Source organism: Aptenodytes forsteri, unplaced genomic scaffold (assembly GCF_000699145.1).
Source record: "Aptenodytes forsteri isolate BGI_AS27 unplaced genomic scaffold, ASM69914v1 Scaffold366, whole genome shotgun sequence".
NCBI classification, from domain to species: domain Eukaryota; kingdom Metazoa; phylum Chordata; class Aves; order Sphenisciformes; family Spheniscidae; genus Aptenodytes; species Aptenodytes forsteri.
The window spans coordinates 619,276-637,987 of NW_008794621.1; the positions used below are offsets into that span (position 1 = coordinate 619,276).

General features: G+C 39.9%; 1 protein-coding gene across 1 annotated transcript in view; it reads right to left on the bottom strand.

Moving 5' to 3' along the window:
* The window catches only part of TRHDE (thyrotropin releasing hormone degrading enzyme), a gene marked incomplete at its 5' end in the record, with an annotated part of 227,475 nt that overhangs the window by 34,624 nt on the left and 174,139 nt on the right, over positions 1–18,712 (bottom strand). The window contains 3 exons of the mRNA XM_009273209.2: positions 9,036–9,091; positions 9,186–9,319; positions 18,160–18,248. Of these exons, the coding sequence (XP_009271484.2) occupies positions 9,036–9,091; positions 9,186–9,319; positions 18,160–18,248 (279 nt within the window). The remainder of the gene's footprint in view (positions 1–9,035; positions 9,092–9,185; positions 9,320–18,159; positions 18,249–18,712) is intronic.

An 18,712-nucleotide genomic window follows, 5' to 3' on the forward strand; every position in this document is an offset into this window, starting at 1 on the left:
GAACACCGCTCGTGACCGGCCGCCAACTGGATGTAACTCCATTCACCACAACTCTCTGGGCCCGGCCATCCAGCCAGTTTTTTACCCAGCGCAGAATACACCTGTCTAAGCCAATGCACAATACTTTTTCATATCTCTCTTTTTTCCTGTTCTAATGTTTATAATTTGCATACCAGTCATCCAAGTGAAATGTGTGTTTAAAAGCTAGAAACTTCATATGGAAAGCACAGAAGCCTGATCTTGAAAATACACATACAATCTGAATTTTGTTTGCGAGAGTATCTATAGAATTGGATATTATTTCTGTAAAAGCAATTTACAGATAAACATATTTATAATAAAAGACTCTCTGAAATTCTCACAAACCCTCACCTATTCTCTTATCTCCATTTTACAGAGAGAAAACAGACACAAACAGTTCAAGTGATTTTACCAAGATCACCTAGGAAGTCTATAGCAGAAACAGCATCCCAGGTTTCTCCACTCCCTGTGCGGTGCCTTAGTCGTAACACGGTCCTTCCTGTCATTTATTGCTTGATTTCTGGGTAGAGGAAAACATACTTCTAGCCAAATAGGAAGGAGCTAAACTGACACAATATTGATTCCCAAGACTTCTCTTAAATTTTATCAAGTGAAGGGACCTTAGTCTACAGTTTAAAAAACTGCTTTATAAAATCACCAGAAGACGACCAAAAAACTTGAAACTATAATCTGCACTTTGAATTCAAAAGTTCACCCTGGCAGTATGTTCTGCCAAGCGGATAGAGCATACACTCACAAAGACCAGACCTCCTCTGGACAACAATCCTGGCCAACAGCAATCGGATGAGCCCAAAAAGTAGGATCATTTCTGAGAAGCAATGGTGCAGTCAGGTCAAAACAGCAGGCAAAGCAGTCAGTAGCCTAAGGTGGCAGACTATTTTGTTTATGCTGATGAGGCATTGGCATTGTCCGTTCTAGCTAGAGAAGCTGGTTCTTGCCTTTTATTCATATATCCTTTGCTGATGCTGGGAAAGGACAGGGTGTTTAGAGCAGCACCTCCAGCCTCTCAGGGTGGCTCATTGCTGCTACCTTGACAAAGGTAGCAGCAGGGTCTTTTGCTTTCCATACTAGTCCGGCCAGACCCATCAGAAAGAAAAGTAATGGGTTCTGGGATAAGGGTAAGGAGGTAAAAAAGCTGCTTATTGTGAGAGGACACGAGAGGGAGGTGGGGAAAAGGGCTGACCAGGCAGCTGCAGAGAAGAAAAAGGGGTCTGTAGATGAGAGGAAGGCACAGGGAACAGGTGTATGCTAGGTGGGAGAGGATAGGGCCCCCACAGAATGGCATACATTGTGAGGCTGGATGAAGACTTCTCCCTGCCCCACCAACACACAGATTCCTGAAGCCATATTTGCACCTCTCAGCCCCCTTTCCAATACTCAAAGTTGCTAAGAAGCCTTCAGCAAGCTCCACTCGTGCCACTCTCCTCCTCTTGTTTAACCTCAAACTCCAAGTTAAACATTCTCTTGAAGTGTAATTCAGACCTGGTTTAATTAATGTTCCCAAAACAAATTTCACAGACTGTTCCCTTACCCTGTCATTACATAGCAGTCCCTGACATCTGCACTGCAACACGGATACATCCATACCAAGCTGACTTCAGGGACCAGCTTGAACTGTAACAGACCAAGACCATGGGGTGAAAAGACAATGGGCTAACAACCATTAGCTAAAAATAATTCTTTCACTCCCTTGAAACCAGAGTCATGTTTTCCTGACAGTTTATTCTGGGTTCGGCTAAGTTAATGTCATTTACAGGATAAAACAATTACTGCTATAGTAACTCAGAAGTACCAGAAATAAGTGAAGCATAGGCAAATTTTGTGGGGATATGCATGAACAACATCACCCACTTCTACAGGACAGACGTATACTAGACCAAGACCTACCCCCACCTACCCTACTCTGCACTAAACACTCTGCAGAGAACTCAGATATACAGTTTCTCTTTTGTACATGCTGAAGAGTCTTCTCCAACTTCTTCCTGAGCTCTTAACAGGCTTTTCTATTGTCCAGGATGCTCTCGCAGCACCAGCACTTCCCTGGAATGTGCTGTACAATTTGCTTTACTGCTCCTAGCTATGCAACAGGATCAGATGCACATATGATACATACTACAAAAGCAGAATTGACTCTTAAGTGTGCTTACTCTCAAGAATCGCTTTGATTCTTGTACAAACATACGCAAACGTTTGCTGAAATGTGTATCTCCACATAAAGCAGATATCAAGGCTGTGATATGTCAGAGAACATATGGACTGACACGCAGCATATGGAATGAATGATGGCTACCTTAAAATATTTGTAGCTTTCTATTTTCTTGAAAAAAGGCGCAGCTGCTCTGGCCCACTGAGAGAGTATTTATGTCAAAGGAAATCCAACAACTTCTGTAGGAAGCCATATCTAAATCAATTGCTGGTGAACCATCACCAAAATTTGCCTGACAGTGAAAGAGAGTTACTATGGCATCTGCTGAAATAATTTAGATGGGGCCTCATTTATTAAAATAGTAAATCTATACCACTATTAATCAAGCATGATACAAACTATCGAACTAATACTCGCTCCCTTAGCTGGTACTCAGAGGCACTAATTAAGGGAGCTGCTTAACATACCTGTTGTTTGCCTCTGTGTTGAACTACCAGCAAATGTGATCAGGAGTAATAATGATGGCTGGAGTAAAACTGCAGTTTATGCATTTAAATGGACCCTATATGATTGTTTATGAATACCCAAGCAAAACAAGGTCAACAACCCTGGATGTGGCTGTTGAAATTTTGAAACATTTTGAAGTACATTAATTGGGCTAGATGAGAACTTCTACCTTTGTCACCTACTTATTATCCAGCCCCAGAATTTTAAATGGGGTCTCAAGTGCCTTGACCGTTCCTGACATTACACTGAACAGGACTTTAAGTAACACAAACAAATGTAACATGGAACCAATTAGACCAGATACGTTGGAAGACTTCAAATGCTACAGTAAGTGAAATCTTAATCTCTGGAGAAGGAAAACAACAATGAAGATCACTTCAACCCCATAGTTTAGTTTTGTTATGCACGTATTTCCACCAGAAACTTCAAGAAAACATTCTTCCAATTTAGCAGTAGTAATTCTGGATTTTATACAGAAGAGTATAAACTAGAGACTTAGTTACAAGATAACTCTCAGTTTTCAGAAATAAGATCAGCTAATCATTATGGGGGGTGGGGCTGCCTCAGGTAGCTGAATGGATAAGATGTTTTTGCCCGAGTGGCAATACTCCACATCCAGGAATTAGCTTAAGGAATAAGGAAAGGGTTGGCTTTGATTTGTTGGCTTTTTTTTTTTAAAGAAATAAATAAAACAAAGGGTCCTAAAGACATGATTTTCCAGATCCCAAAGGCTATACTTGGTTAACTGAGACTTACTTTTTAAATGAGTTTTTCTTTTCAAGTTGGTGAGAAGGTGATCTGGAGTGAGCAGTAGCTTACTTTGGTATTTTACTTCTGGAATCAACCTTGGAGTCAAATGCACCAGCTGTTAAAGATGAATTTATGTCAAGGGAGAGAATCTGGATTTATATATTGAAAGTTATGTTGGCACTGCCTTTTCCCTTACCCTCAGACTTTGGTTTTCTAGAGTCAGCAGAACTCACAGCTTGGAAAGAAGCAAGCCAAGAAGAACTGATTAACGGCAGGAAAACAATCATTATAACTCATCATATATCTGCACCAGGTTCCTGGGTTTGGCCTGGTGAATGAAATTCTGAGAGAGAGGAACTCTCGTGAAGGCCATCTGCAGCAGGGAAGTTGCTTAGTTCACAGATAATTCTGAAGGTGTATTTTTTTGTCGTTGCTCATGTCTGACACAGCTCCCTATATTTGTGAAGTCTACAGGGGCAAGCTTTTCTGGCCTAAAAAAACTTCATCTGAAGAGACTATAGCTCACTCTCCCCCTAACCTGTGAAAGGAAATGGACAGCACTCCAACATGGCCATCCATCCCTGGAGCAGAACAATTACTTAACAACACTGCTTCATGCTTTCTCACAAATCCAGTTAAGAAAAAGCTTCTGATAAACATCAAAGAAATGCTGCTAAGATATATCCAAACACTACTATCAGTTTTATCTTTGGCCTTTGTCAATGTGTAACCAATGAGTGTAGTCTTGACATGCACTGCGCTGTCACTAGGCCTATGACCCACCCAAAAGGGAACCGACAGGAAAATCTGAGTATCTGAGGAACTCCACCACTATCTCTTCAATCGCAGAACAGAAGATATGATATTAATCGATACCAAGACAGATTGTCAGCATGAAAAAAAGGGTTTCCTGAGCAGCTGGCAGGCAAACAAAGCACCTGCCACCTTAACACGGTGAGCTGACTATGGTGCAAGCAGGATCAACGGGGTATGAGACACACATTAGGTTTCAAGAGACAAAACTCATGGATTCTTCCAGAACTGGAAAGAACAGTAACTATTTTAGATGAAAGTAAAATAGGTATCCACAGTCACATCTGATCCAACACTGATTAACACTGAATACAAACCAGACCTATTTCTTTGACATAATATCAGATTAAGTCAACCAGTTTAATGAGGGGAAGTGAATATGAAGATTTAGAGTCCAGCAAGGAAGAACTAGGGGTGACACAACACTCCTGACATTAGGAGGGTAATTTATCTTATCCTATGTGGTTAAGTGGCTTTGAGAGGTCAGGTGCACATGTCTCTCCACTAACTGTCAGTGCACTGCAAGGTGACAAGCTCAGATTTACAGGTCTACCTTCAGGCTGCCTAAAGTAAAGTGGGAGACATCCCACCTCACATACTCACTAACTGACCCCTTATCCTAAGGAAAGAGAAAGACAGGAGAAGCTGACAACACTACTCAAGAAACAGTAGGATCTTTGTTATTTCCTGTGACACTACTTATTGGAGCTATCTGAACGGCCCTCTGCTCAGTTTAAGCTTAGAAGAAAACCACAGTTCTATTTGTCTTCTCTTGGCTTTCTCAGTCAACACATCCCATTTACTACAATCAAGGTATTTTCAAATTGTACTGAAATTTGATACAAAACATCCCCAAAAGATAAAGGATCTTCAAGAAGGGAAGAGAGAGTGCCAAGGTGCTATTCTTGCTCAAGAATTTGGGGCATCTATTTCCATAAGCTATGTTACTGCCAAGGCTACAGCTCTCCAGGTCCTCAGGGTGTGTGCATGTACTACAGCTGAGAACAGAATTACGTTTAAAAATCTGAAACACAAAGAAGCTTGGAAGAATTCAAACACAGTGGGCAAGCTGTAGCTTTCTTTTATTGCCATTATTCAATTCAACTCTGCTTGATTAATTTTATGGAACCAAAATACACCAAGAAGGAAGAAGGAGGAATATATTTCCATATAAAATGGGCAAAACTTTATGAAATTAAAGTTACAGAGCTTAAAATATTCCTTGGAGGCATCAATTCATTTATGTTGTTAATTTTGGAGAAATCACTATGCTGGACAGTAAAAGGATAATAAACATTTTGGAGGAATGAAATCAAACACACCTTTTTTTTAAAAAAAAATAAAATGTGGTGCTCCAAAATAATTTATATGAGCAATTTTTTCATCTTTCTCCAGATCTAAATATTATTAAATTTCACTAAAGATAAGACCTGTACTTGTTCTACAGACAAAATCAATTAGCAGTAAAACTACATAGAAATATCATATTAAGACATACCATACTAGGACAGTGGAAAAATTGAGTCAAACCCTTCTGGTGTGGAATGGACATTATCTGTATCAATTTCAACAACACACTAGGGAGTACTTCAGAAGTTTCTAAGAAGGACGGGGTATTTTGAAGAAATCCAGTCTCTTCAGTACAGTAAAAAGATTTATGTTAGAAATTCTTTTAAAAAGGACCAGCATGAATTTAAGAAGTTATGTTTTCATTTTTGCATTATTTTATCACTGAAAATAATACCTAGGGATTAAAATAAAAGTATGTATTCCACAGTTCTCTCTCTCAAAATGTGTATGTTTATAGTTGTAGACAAGAAGATAATATATCGGTGCAACTCGGGACCACAACTGAGGACTGAATTACCCTTAAAAACAGCCAGTCTTCTCAGAAGTCAGGTCTAAACTACCAATTATTACCTCTATGCCTGGTCAATAAGGTTACTCACCTTTTCTCACGTCACAGTCAGAGACAATATTGTACACGTTTGATCTCCCCATCACGTATATAGGCAGGGAGAAACACATGCTGTGCATCAGAGACGAGACTGAATCAGCACGGCATCCATGAGGCAGGTAACATCCAAACCATGGTACTGCTCCAAAAGAAAGTGAAGCGACTTTCTGCACTGCCCCTCGCAGCCAAGGGGAGGGAAGCTAAGCTGCTTTTAGGCCGATGGTGGCCTTCTGAACACTGACTTTTTGAGGAAACTGAAAGGGTCTATGTGATTTTGATAGCCCTCGGACCTTGTTTTAGGAACACTGCAGCATCACGTTGGAGCACCCAACACAGCAGGGGCAGCTGTGCCACACCGCAGCGTCAGTGTGCGATTCCCCATTGCTTGTCCCAGCAAGAGTTTTCCATCTGCTTTCGTACTCCCAGAATTTCAGGTGCTCTGCCATCAAGGCCTGCCCCCAACACAACCCTCTTCTAACAGTCTTTAATGCCTCTCTAGTCCTACTCCTGATAAAGGAACAGAGCAAGCATTAGACCTATTCTTGGTCTTTCTTTGTCTGCGACAGGGGAAATGAAAACAAAAAATACCAAACTCTTCTTAAAAAGGTATCATATAGTCAGCTAGCCAATTAGACTAACTTCAGCATCACTGTAATTGTTTGGGAGTTTTTTAATAGGAAAGATGATAGATGAATAAAGTAAAAAAAAGATCAACAAAAAGTATACCCTATATGGCAAGTTTAGCCAGCTCCACATATCTTATTGCTACTCTTGAAATACAGAGCATAAATCTACTGTTTGCAAACATGCAGATCTTTCCTCCACCCAGACTGGCTTGTAAGGCATGTACTCAAGGTAATACTACTGACAGGAGTCTGTGCAGAGATTTTAAAGAAACAGGGATCTAGCTACGTATCCCTCTTGGAAGAATATTTCCTCATAAGTAATATCCATGTATGCACATGTGTATACGCTGTAAATATTTAGCTCAACTACTTTTTTCCATGGTGCATGAGTAGCAAATGTAGCAGCAGTCCGCTGCAGCTCATCGTTAACAAAAGAAAGTTAAGTTTTTACAATGTGAAATCTTGAGAAAGACTTCACAGAGCTCTGGCGTAGTTACCTCCAGAAAAGCAGCAGGATCCAGTATCACCATAAAACTGCTTTGGAAAGCAAGTTGGGAATGCATTACTCATCTAATCTCTGGGAGGTTTTTAGGTAGACAAAACTTGGCCAGACAATGCAGGTTGGGCCTTTATTCAAGACCTTGCCTTTACACTTCATGAACACGACATCCTAGAGCACTGGCTCAGTATGGACTCAGAAGAAAAACACTCACCTACAAGCTTAAGAAACAGCTTTTTTCAGTGTCTAGATTTTCAGGGAAGTCTGGCCACATCTGACTGCGTTCAGTGCATGGAAAAAGAAGAAAGCACCACACTGATTCTGTGCAACTGCACACTACTTCTCTGAGGTGCCATAACCAAATAAAATTGGAACAGACTGTTACATTACTGAACATTTAGTAGTTCTTCTAATAGTCTAGATATTTCAGAATACTCTGCAATATTCTACTAGCCAGAGAGTACACAAATCACGGTCCACTGAAATCTGAAGTGATGACCTATTTCTAGTCCTTTACTGTTGCCAATGGGAAGATGCCACAAGGCAAGAATGAAGGGCGCTGCAGAAAGCAAATGGATACTCCTTCACTCCCCATGATGCCTCCTTCCCTACTACATCTCTGGACTGTTAAGCAGGGGCTAATCACTAGTTTATGTCATATATTCAGTCTAGCACTGGCAGCAGGAACAGAGTGGTAGGGCACAGAACTGTGTTTTACTGCAGTGATGCTGGAACATCACTGAGCCATAATTTCTGTGTGACACCGTGCCTGAATCTCAAACATCTCCGGTGACCATTTGTAGTGAAATGTACCTCAGTACTGCTGATTCTTGCAAGCCCCTGCTCAAATATGGCTATAAATACGCTAGCAAACAGAAAAGCCAGTAATATCAGGAATTCTTTTCATGCTGTCTCTGACATCACAGTGTTTTACTGATGCAATGTTCCCAGGTACCTCAAGAATCAAAAAGTTTGAAATGTTCCACTACGTTCCTCTCACTTTACACTTTCACTACCAACATATTGGATGTCCTGATTTCAAAATGGGGACAATTCCATTGCCTCAAATTGTAAAGATGGCATTACCTAACCAGCACTATATGTGTTAATAATTAACTCTAATCATAGTAAAACACAAAATGTTGTATAAATTCCAGAAACGCTCAACAGAACTCTGATTTTCCATTCTGTGTGAAAAGCATCATGCAGAAAAAAGAGTCTGTTCTAGCAGATAACAAGAAAAGAAAGATATTGGAAAAATGATATAACAGTACAAGTCAGGGCAAAAAAAATTCCTGAAGCTTGAAGGTGCCTTCCATCACAAATTAAATACAGCACAAGGGTCAGTTATAAAAAAAGGAGAAGCAGGGCATTAGGGAGAAACAGAAGAAAAAACCCTCATTCATTAGAGAAAGAGGAAAGAGATTATTTATCTCCAAAGTGTTAAATTGAACTTGCTGCAAAATTGATCAGATCTCTCCAGACTCGGAAATACCCTATGGCAATTATTGATCAAGAGCCGTGAATGTGCTATAGACCATGTTTATGTCCCATACAAAAAAAAAAGGGAGGGGAAAAGAACTAAAGTGTGTTTAAAATATATTTAACGTCGAAACACACTCAACTGCTGAGTTAATGATTGCTTGAGTTATTGCAGCAATGTGTATGAGGATAGATTATCTTCAGGAAACATACCTGGCTAGATTGAATGCATCGTCAATCAAGCCTGCTCGATTACTGACAGAGATAACCTGTGAGGGGCAAGCACAAAAATTGAACCATTTAGGGTGATGAAACAGTGAGGTTTCATCAAAGCAGATTTTAGGTATGAGAAGAGGAGCTTACCTCATGGTTCCTTGTTAGTTGATTAATTAGCAGCCTCCAATTCCTAATGTCATAATTAACTCTAAAGTAGCCAGTCTGGTTGATGTTTCCCAGCAACCAATTTGCCTCTTCCAAAGCAGGAATTCTGTGGTGTTCTGGAAACAAAGAACAAGATGGGAAGGGGACTTGGTTTTAAATTTAAAAATTCTAAAGACATATCTGTTAAATTCTCTCCTTTAAATATCCATGAAGGCAGTAAAATTAATTCAAAGACTAACAAAAACATTGTGTTTGATTAATAATTTCCTTTATCTGTTCTGATGTAGAGAAAGACGCCAACTGACATTCGTATGGGGACCTTTAACCCACACAGAACTCCAAGGGTGTTTTTTTTCTGGCAAATAGTATTTATATGAGAGGTGCCCATTTTAAGTCTGGTACCTTGATTCTGGCCATGCTAAAATAGCTTTCTACAACCATAACTCCAATAATTCAATGGATGTGCTATAGGGAGAAGACTAAACCTGTGATTAAAAAAAAAAAAAAAATCTTAAATGTTTCTGCAGGTAGTCGATGAAGCTTTTATACTGGATTTTAAATTAAAGTATTTCCAGTTGTACAGCTTCTAGCTACTAACCACTGAGAGGCTCCCCTTTAGAGCTAGACCGATTAACCTTGTATCAACTAACCTGTTCCTCCCCTTTCCTCTCTTTTTAAGTAATCGCTTTGGGGCTGAAAGTCTAAATTTATTCCAGTATTTGCACAGTCAGGCAGTCCACAACTATTTGCAGGACTAGGGATTTCAACAACAAAATCACCCTGAACTCACAACACACACTTCTGTCACTATGGAAAGAATCATCATGGAATGAAGCCTCAGGCTTCAATGTCTCTTGAAGAAGCCTTCAATCTAGTCAATTATTCTGACAAAACTGATCATGAACCAGAACTCATTAACAATTCAGCAACGATTTCTTCTACTATAATAAAATTAGTTTGTACACTGTTGAAAAAAGGAGCAGTCTTCTCATGCATTTTTAAAAATAAAAAAGTAATAAATAAGATTTGTTTTAAACATAATTCCATCAGGGAATTGTTTGGTGTGCTTGAATTCCCTGAAAGTAACGAATGGTAAAAAAAGTTAACAATACGGTCTTAACAATTCACACATACTATCTAGTACTTTGCTTTACTAAAGAAATTGATTTGTTTCAGCCTTTCTTATAAAAAAGTAATTTCTGAGGAAATAATAGATGACTAGGACTATAGATAAAAGTTATGCTTCTCCCTTGACTAAATATCTCTAGCAAACACACAAATAACTATCATTTTAAGGTGCAAAAAACACAAAGAGCAGCAACACCCCAATCCTAAAAACACATAATTATATGTTTAGATTCATGGAGTTGTGTTATGCACACGAATTCAGATAAAAAGCTGCAGGATTAAAAAAGAAAGTCCTCTTCTCACCTAGGTAGTTCTGCCATCATTAAAATCTCTTAAAAATACACTTAGAAATATTAAGCCCAGAATAACTCAATTGTTGCCTACAGGCCCCTGGTTTGAGTTAAAATATTGATTACATCCATTTAGTTATCTGTGATAAAGCGCCAAGCAGACACATCCTTTAGGAGCCAACGTATCCTGCAGAAATGTGACTAAGTGAGAAAACCAGAATTAAGTCCTACAGCTCTGTGGGCTTCCCAGGCGTTCATACTGTCAAAGCACCTAAGCTGCTTGTGCCACGCAATCCGATTTGGAACACGGTTTTAACACCGGGTGTCCTTCCTTCCACAGGGGTCTGTTAAACACTGGGCTATATAGCTCAGTCCTAAGCAAACTCTCTTAGGCTGCTATACTGAAGTTGTTCCTCTGTTTAAATCCTTTTTTCACTGGACCTGAAGTCAGAATCACCCAGTTGCTCCAGCCTACTTACGGAAGCCTTGAATCCTGGTTCCTGTGTAAATCACTGAATCTTATACAAAGAAAAACATTACTGTAGAAATACTGTAAAAGATCATTAACAATTTACAGCATAGTGTTAAAGGCACTTCCTTAGAACAGATTTGGATCAAATATCTGCTGTGAAACAGGGAGAGAAGGAATTTGAATCTGGATCTACCCCATCCAGATTTAGTTTACCCAGTGTGGTGCTGTGAATATAGCCTGTCACCCCTAAACCTCAGCTATGTTCCTTATCAACCTAGTGGGTTTCTTAAGAGCAACACCAAAAATGCCCACTTCTATATCTAGGAGAGACTGCTGAGGGAAACGACACCTTTTAGAGTTTCTCTGGGTCTTCAGGGGCGTACTGCCACGTGGGGTCAGGAGCAGGCTGCTCACACCTGGCAGAAAATCCTACCACCTTAACGCAGTACTGCTTTCCCACCATGCTTTTCTGTTGCAAACTAACCTTTAAATGCCACCATGGCTGAAAGTAGCTACTTGTAACTGGTTAATCCCTGCACCGCTGTGATACCTAAAAGCATACCAAGTGGGCTATGAGCACACATTAATCAATAGCTGGGTAAATAAATACATGAAATGGAAATTTTCAAAATCAGATGTAATAAAAAAAGACATATATTTTTTGTTGTTTGAGCATTCGTATTAAATTTTGATCTCCAAAGTGAGGAAATTACTTATGCTTTAATACAGTACTGAATGATACTTGCCAGTCAAATATGACAAGTTCAAAATAACCTATTTCACAAGTAACAGCTGTGCAACACCTCCAACACATATTGCTTTAATGGAGAACAGTATCTTTTCAAAGCTTGATGGCATTATTGCTGTTTTGGTCAGTTTAAATCCAGCCATAACCACTTGCTATTATTTTTTGATAAGACCACTCATGTGTTGACCTTCTCGTGACATACAGGACAGGAATCTTTCACGCCTTTCCAGCTCATATAAGCAGGTGGTTATTTTAAGGGACTGCCTGATGCATGTGCTTCGCATAGTTCTATATAATTTACCGGAATTTGATGTTTGAGTCTGTCAATTCTCACGCCTTCCTATAAAAGAAATTCTTTCTTTTGGTGATTAAAGCACTGAAAATTTCTATACACCTGGGCAATTTCTCCACTTACCACAAACACATTTATTAGTTTCCTGTTACAAGTATTATAGTTAAGAAAAAGGTAGTCATTCAGTGTTAAACCCTATATTAAACCATTCAAGACTTTCTAAACAACAACAAAGATTTCATCTGGGAAGAAATCTATCTTTGATGGTTTTAGTTCACCTCTTAAAATTCAATCTAAAATATATATACAGTTGTATTTGAGATTAAAGGGAAATGTTTTTAATCTTCTTCCATCAGAAAGTGTTTTTCCATGGTCATGTCATTTTCATGGTCTGGATGCCTCAGAAAATAACACTGCTCTGAAACTTCCAGTTTTGCCACATACATATAGGAGATATTTAGGAGGAAATGATTAAATTTTATAACATTTGTTTTGAAGTAAGAAAATCAGTTAGGGTCTGATTCTCATTTTCTCTGCTCTGGAAGTGTGAGACAGTCCTCCAGCTGGTGCTAACTGCACATGGCTGGAAGTTCTGAGCTCTCCCAGCTCTCGAGCAACTTCAACTCCATCAAAACCAGCAGGAATGATGGAAGCCTGCTCCTCCGCACGGCAACATGAGCACCTTGTGAGGCAGGTCTGGGTGAAGGGCACCCCTCTGCAAGACACTACTCCAATGCTGACAAGAGCGTGGGCTAAACACAGTTCTACTACCGTTTCAAGTGTTCAGACTCACAGTTGCTATTTTAACTCATTTTATACAACCCCCAGCATACTAGGATATTGGTTTATGTTGGTAGAATCCCTACTGGGAGAACTGACTCCATTTTCCTGCAAAAATAACTGCACAAGAGTAGCACAATTTCATGCAAGTGAAATTTTTCTGACAAAGAAAATGTTCCATGAGGGATTTCATCACAACCACAATATTTTGTGAAATAGATCTGAAAAGATACTGGCTTTAACTAAATTCTGCAAATCTTTTTGCAAGAACTTTTCATACTTGCTGGGAGAAGGCAAACCAGAAGTAAAAGTTCTTTCCACCTCACTTGCCATGTTGTCATAGCTCCATGTTGAAAAAAAATGTTTTGGTATAGTGAACAACACAATAAATGGAGCACATCAGGAAATATGATCATGTTCTGTCTCACATACTCTTTCCTCAGACTACCCTTCTATCTATTAACATTCCTATATGATGGAACTGCTAATGTCTAAGGTGATACACAACGTAAGCAGCAGTCTTCTGTTAGGATCTTTGCTCAGCTGTTGGGATAAGGGGATATATGGCTGGCTAAAGTTGTAAAGAAGGACCTATATATTTATTTTACTTCACAGTGTTTCCCTTCCTCCCGCTTTTGAAAGATAAAAGAGTGGAGTCTGGAAGCAACACGGGTCAAGCTCAGCAGCTGAGTCTCAGAAAGGAAAAGTAAGGATATTTTTCTAATGCTGCACTAATGCTCTGTTTCCCAGTGGGCAGCCTGCAAACCCTGCTCAGAAGCACCTGTCTTCTACAAAACACTTCATGGAGGAGAATCAGACCGTCAAGGGGCTTACAGTTAAAGCAGAGATTATCTAGTAGGAGGTGGCATAATGTAGTAAGTTGGGACTTGCTGTTTGGAAGGCAATTGCCCTGTTGAACTTCCTTTCCCCCATCTCATGGCAATCCTGTGGAGATACTAAGAGGAGTCTGAATGAGTCACTTTACCAGAGGCAGGGAGATCCATCAGAGGAGTATTTCCCTGGGACATAACAAACCAGTCAAGGTCCAGGAGGTGGGGATGGAAAGGGCAGGGAGGCAGATTGTAAAGCTGTGTCAGTCAGTTCAGTGGCACTTGCTGAGTCGCATGGAGATGTTTGCTACCTGGAGCCTGAGTGCCAGAACAGTCACGTCCATGGAACGGGAGGTATGCCTTTGTCCAAAGCCTTGCTCACCCGTTTGAAATGGATGCTAGCTAAACCTCCTCACTTGAGGTTAAGGTCACTTCTCCTGGATTTGCAGAGACGCGACAGGTGAGCCTGTGCTTTCACACTTAGTACGCCTTCAGCAGCAATCGCCAACACCTTCCTGCAAGCCCTGCTAAGCAGTCGTCTTGTGGGGGCGGGCTGAGTTCAAAGCTGGTCCTTGACTTTTTATCCACTTCTGATTTTGGGCTGATCCCAAAACGCTGTGGACATTATGTTCATACATCATTACAGCGACCACAATAGAGGCAACTTATCTAGGAGGAACAGAAACAAGCCCTGGATCTATGACAGAGCAGAAGTTTGTAACGCCAATGATTTCCACAGTGCCGGTGAAATCTATCATTCAGCAGAGCTGCAAGACTGTAGCGCAAAGAGCATTGCAGCTATCTTAGTGTGATGTCTCTGACCTCAGCATGGATAGGAAGGCTAATCATGAGATGTCTCCTTTGTGACTGGTTTAGTTTTCAGAGGTTTAATAGCTGTCACTCGCCTGAAGCAGAACATCCTCATCCGTGGCTATAGGGAGTGAACAGGGAAAAAGGTGGTGGTGACATATCTGTGCAGCACTCTGAGAGCAAAAGAGACAGCTCCATTTCACATGCCCAGACAAACTGAGCCAGTAAAAGGGTCATCTGGTATATGAACTGATGAGTAGAGAAATGGTTACATAAATGCTTACTGGGTGAGGAGAAGAGAGAGACTGGCAGAAGCACTTGCAAAATGAAAACCTTCCAAAACTACGACTACATACTTTTCACCAACAGGTGTGAAGAGCTACATTGAATATGAAACATCTTGGAGATTATGCACTTTGTCAGACAAGTTGCCAAGGCCTGGCACTGTCCTCTCTACAGGACTTGTTGTAAAGGACAATGAATTACATCTCAAAAAGACGCTGCATAGTTGTAATTTCCAATGTGTCCTTTCACCTTGGTGTTGTGAAGAGTGGACAGAATGAGCTCTGTTGCCAGCAGCTGGGATGATCTGCAATTATCTGAACTAATCCTGCTCAACATATTGAACAATCAGCGATCTGCACGCCTCACTATCTCTAGTATGTAACCAGATGCTGCCAGGATGAGTAGAGAGCAGCAACCCAAGCATCCTACATTCAGTGGCTCTCACAAGACTGGACAGCAGTCTTTTATCCCTTGTTCATGAAAATGCCAACTGGCATCCTACAATACCTTGATGAGGTCACAGACACGGTAGCAAAGAGGATGTAAAAATCAGTAATTCTCTCTCTTGTCCTTCTGGATGTACGTGAAGGAATAGACTCTTCCATCAGCAAATAAGCATCCCTGGTGAACTCTACTGCAAGGCAGGGGGTGTACTCCCCTGGGAAATTGTTATTTAAACTACCACAAAAAAGGAGTATTTCTTGATGGCAATATAGGTAGCTATTTCAAAACTGCTGTGGTTTCCTTTCTCTCAGATAACACACAGACAAGGTTAATTTTATTGAAAAATTTAAGTGATATGCCAAGATATCATAATGGTAGTCATTAACATGGACCCTCTTCATTATTGGCAGCTGAAATGAGGTATGTGATCAGTATTACATGACAGACAACAGACAGCTGTTCATCATCTCCTATCCACTCTTCAGGTTACACTGGAAGCTTCTTTAGCACAGCAGTTTAGTCAACAAGACAGAAAAGCCCACTCCTTCCTAAAGAGGGCATGGAAACCATCCTCATGAACAGCATTTCCTCCAAATTTGATTTGAGTATCCGCATTCAATTACACTCACTTGAAGAACAATGTGACCACTCTCAATCTTCCAAATATCCTCTGGAGTAGTTTGTTTCACCTCCAGCTTGCAGAGTTGTTCCCAGACTACTCACTGGGACAACACTGAAACTGTGTCCTCTGCACAACAGAAAGTCTTCAGGATTCTTCCCATCCACAAGAGTCAATCCTGGAAACCACCCTTTCCAGTCTCAGAATCCCACCCACATCCCCATGAAACAAACATACCAGCTGCAGAAAATCTCCAGGAGTATCAAAATCATCTAACCAGCTCAAATACATAACAGCACGTACAATGAATCATACACTGAGTACATCCAGGGATGTTCTTACTGACTTTTTTATGTTGATGAATTCTCCAGCTGAGCTAGACAACAATAAGCAGAAGCAAGAGGACATCCTTGCTGTAGTCATAAGTTTACAGTCTCATTTTCAATGAGGTACAGCAAGTGAGTGAGTGAGAAAGTAATAAGGAAGGACAAGGATAATGACAATAGATCACAGTGGCATTGATTCGCTACACAGGAAACTGATGACTCAGAAAGGTTCCTCTTTAATTTCTATATAGCAGCCACCCCAAAATCATTGCTCACACTGGCCACCATTAATTTGTTGATTTCTTGAAGGCATTCCGATAGGAGCAGTAGATCTTAAAAGAGTGGGTAGTGGTTTTATGGACTTGTTCCTCCACAGCACTCTGCAAGTAAAAGGCAATGAGGAAGCAACTGTGCAGATAATAGTGATATACTGAACTTTCAAGGCAGGAGTGAAGGGAAGGAGGCATGCATGTACAACCTAATGAGATGAGATGAGATGAGATGAGATGAGATGAGATGAGATGAGATGATCAACTCTCTCTGAAGTCAGTGGGAATCTTTCTATTAACTTCAATGAGAGTTCGATCAAGCCCTAAAGGACAAAAGTAGAGCAGGTCATTAAGGCAGACTGTGAAAGTGTAAACAGGTTTTGAAGTATTCCAGAGGTGTTAATATTAAAAAGTATGGCCAATGCGATATATTTCTGCAAAGCGAGGCAGCATCTGTATGCTCTGACTAAAGTATGTTTCCCAGGTATGAAAAGCGCCCTGGTCCCAGGCACATTTCTAGATCATTATATCACAGGAGCAGCATAAAACATGTTATGTTCTGATAGGCTGCAAACGATCAGGGCAAAAAACACATACCTTATACCACTAGAAAGCTGGGATACTCAGATTTCCACTGATCGTGCACCATTCATTTCTAGTCCTGCTGGCTGCTAAGCTCTATGTGACTATTATCTTTCAGTGACTTATAAAAGAGAAAAAAAGGAAAAAACACAGGCTTATACAGGTTTGACTCTTTCCTCTCTCCAGTTAAATTTCTATCAGAGGGAAACCTCTATACCCTTCTAGTTTTACGAGAAGGGGTCAGTTTTCCCTCTGCAGCCCATGTGTCGAGTGGATGCATGGATCCTTCTTTTCCCTTCCATATAATCATTCTATTCAAGTTTCCACATTTCTTCCCTCACTCTCTTCAATTCCAGTCCAAAACTGTCAGCTGATGTAGCATGAACTGCTAAGGAAACAGAGAAATATTTCATGAAATTTCTATGGCAGGATTCCTTTTTTAGGTGATAAAAAACCACTGGTATCTAGCCCTAGCTGTCCTCAGGACAATAACTATTACGATCACGTAGGAACTGAGGAGGGAGAAAATAAGTAGTAAGCAGAATAATGCACTTTTGAGGTCCAGCATCTGGTTATCTAATAGAGAGAAGAAATACTTTGATAGATCAATAAGGAAACTTTAATAACAGTAAACATTTCTTAGCCCTGGTTCAGACTATGGATCGGAGTTAAAAATGCCAGAATTCTAAATACTTTGCATTTACTAAGTCATACTAATCAGATGCTTTGCTATAAAAATATTACATTTAACTTTCACCAATCAATAAAGTGAATTGCATTCATCAATGATTTGATATGTGTTGCCAAATATAAAATACTTAGCACTTAGGTACACACGTCTATGTAAAAGCTTTTCATTATACTGTCTAACTTCTGTGACAATTATAAATCTTGCTTGTTGCTCATCCTTCATTCCTCCTCCCTCCCTTCCCAACTCTCCTTTTTTTGTAATTCATTTCAAGTAGCTAAAACTGGGTGCACAGCAACTAACCAATTATCTAGGATCAATTCCAAAGAAACAGTTGAGGAAAACACAAGTATGCTTTATGAGATTCCACTGGGAGGAAAGTTTGTTTTTTACCTGATTTGTTAGACACCCATATAATTGCCTCTGATGAGATGTGGCTCGTATTTCCTACTGCAATTGTTAATGGAATCTGCCACAAGTAGCTGCAAGACAAAGGAGGGGGAATCTAAGAACAAAAATACTGAACTGATTCTTCTCATAGCAATCAGGGATCATGTCAAAGAAATCAAAACACAATTTCAGTAGCAGTGTAAAGATGTGGATTCTAACAAGTTACTTTGATTTTGAAATGCATTTGCTATTAGCAATAAAACAATGAAAAAGCCATTCATCTTAAAAAAACCCTAAATTATATTTTACATTTTTCACACACTATCATCATATGAGGCCTTTTTTGCAAGGCTTCCCTAATTTAACAAAATGACTCACAAAAGAGGAAATAATGATTTCCCATAGAAAGAAGAACATTTTTTTACATTTACTTGGAAAGAGAGAACCTCCAGGTAAAACATGCTTTGATTTATAGGGACTCCAAAGTTTAAAAATAACGTACTTTTCTAGCAACTTCTTAAAAAGCTATGATGGGCTTTCATAGCTGCTGGTTTAT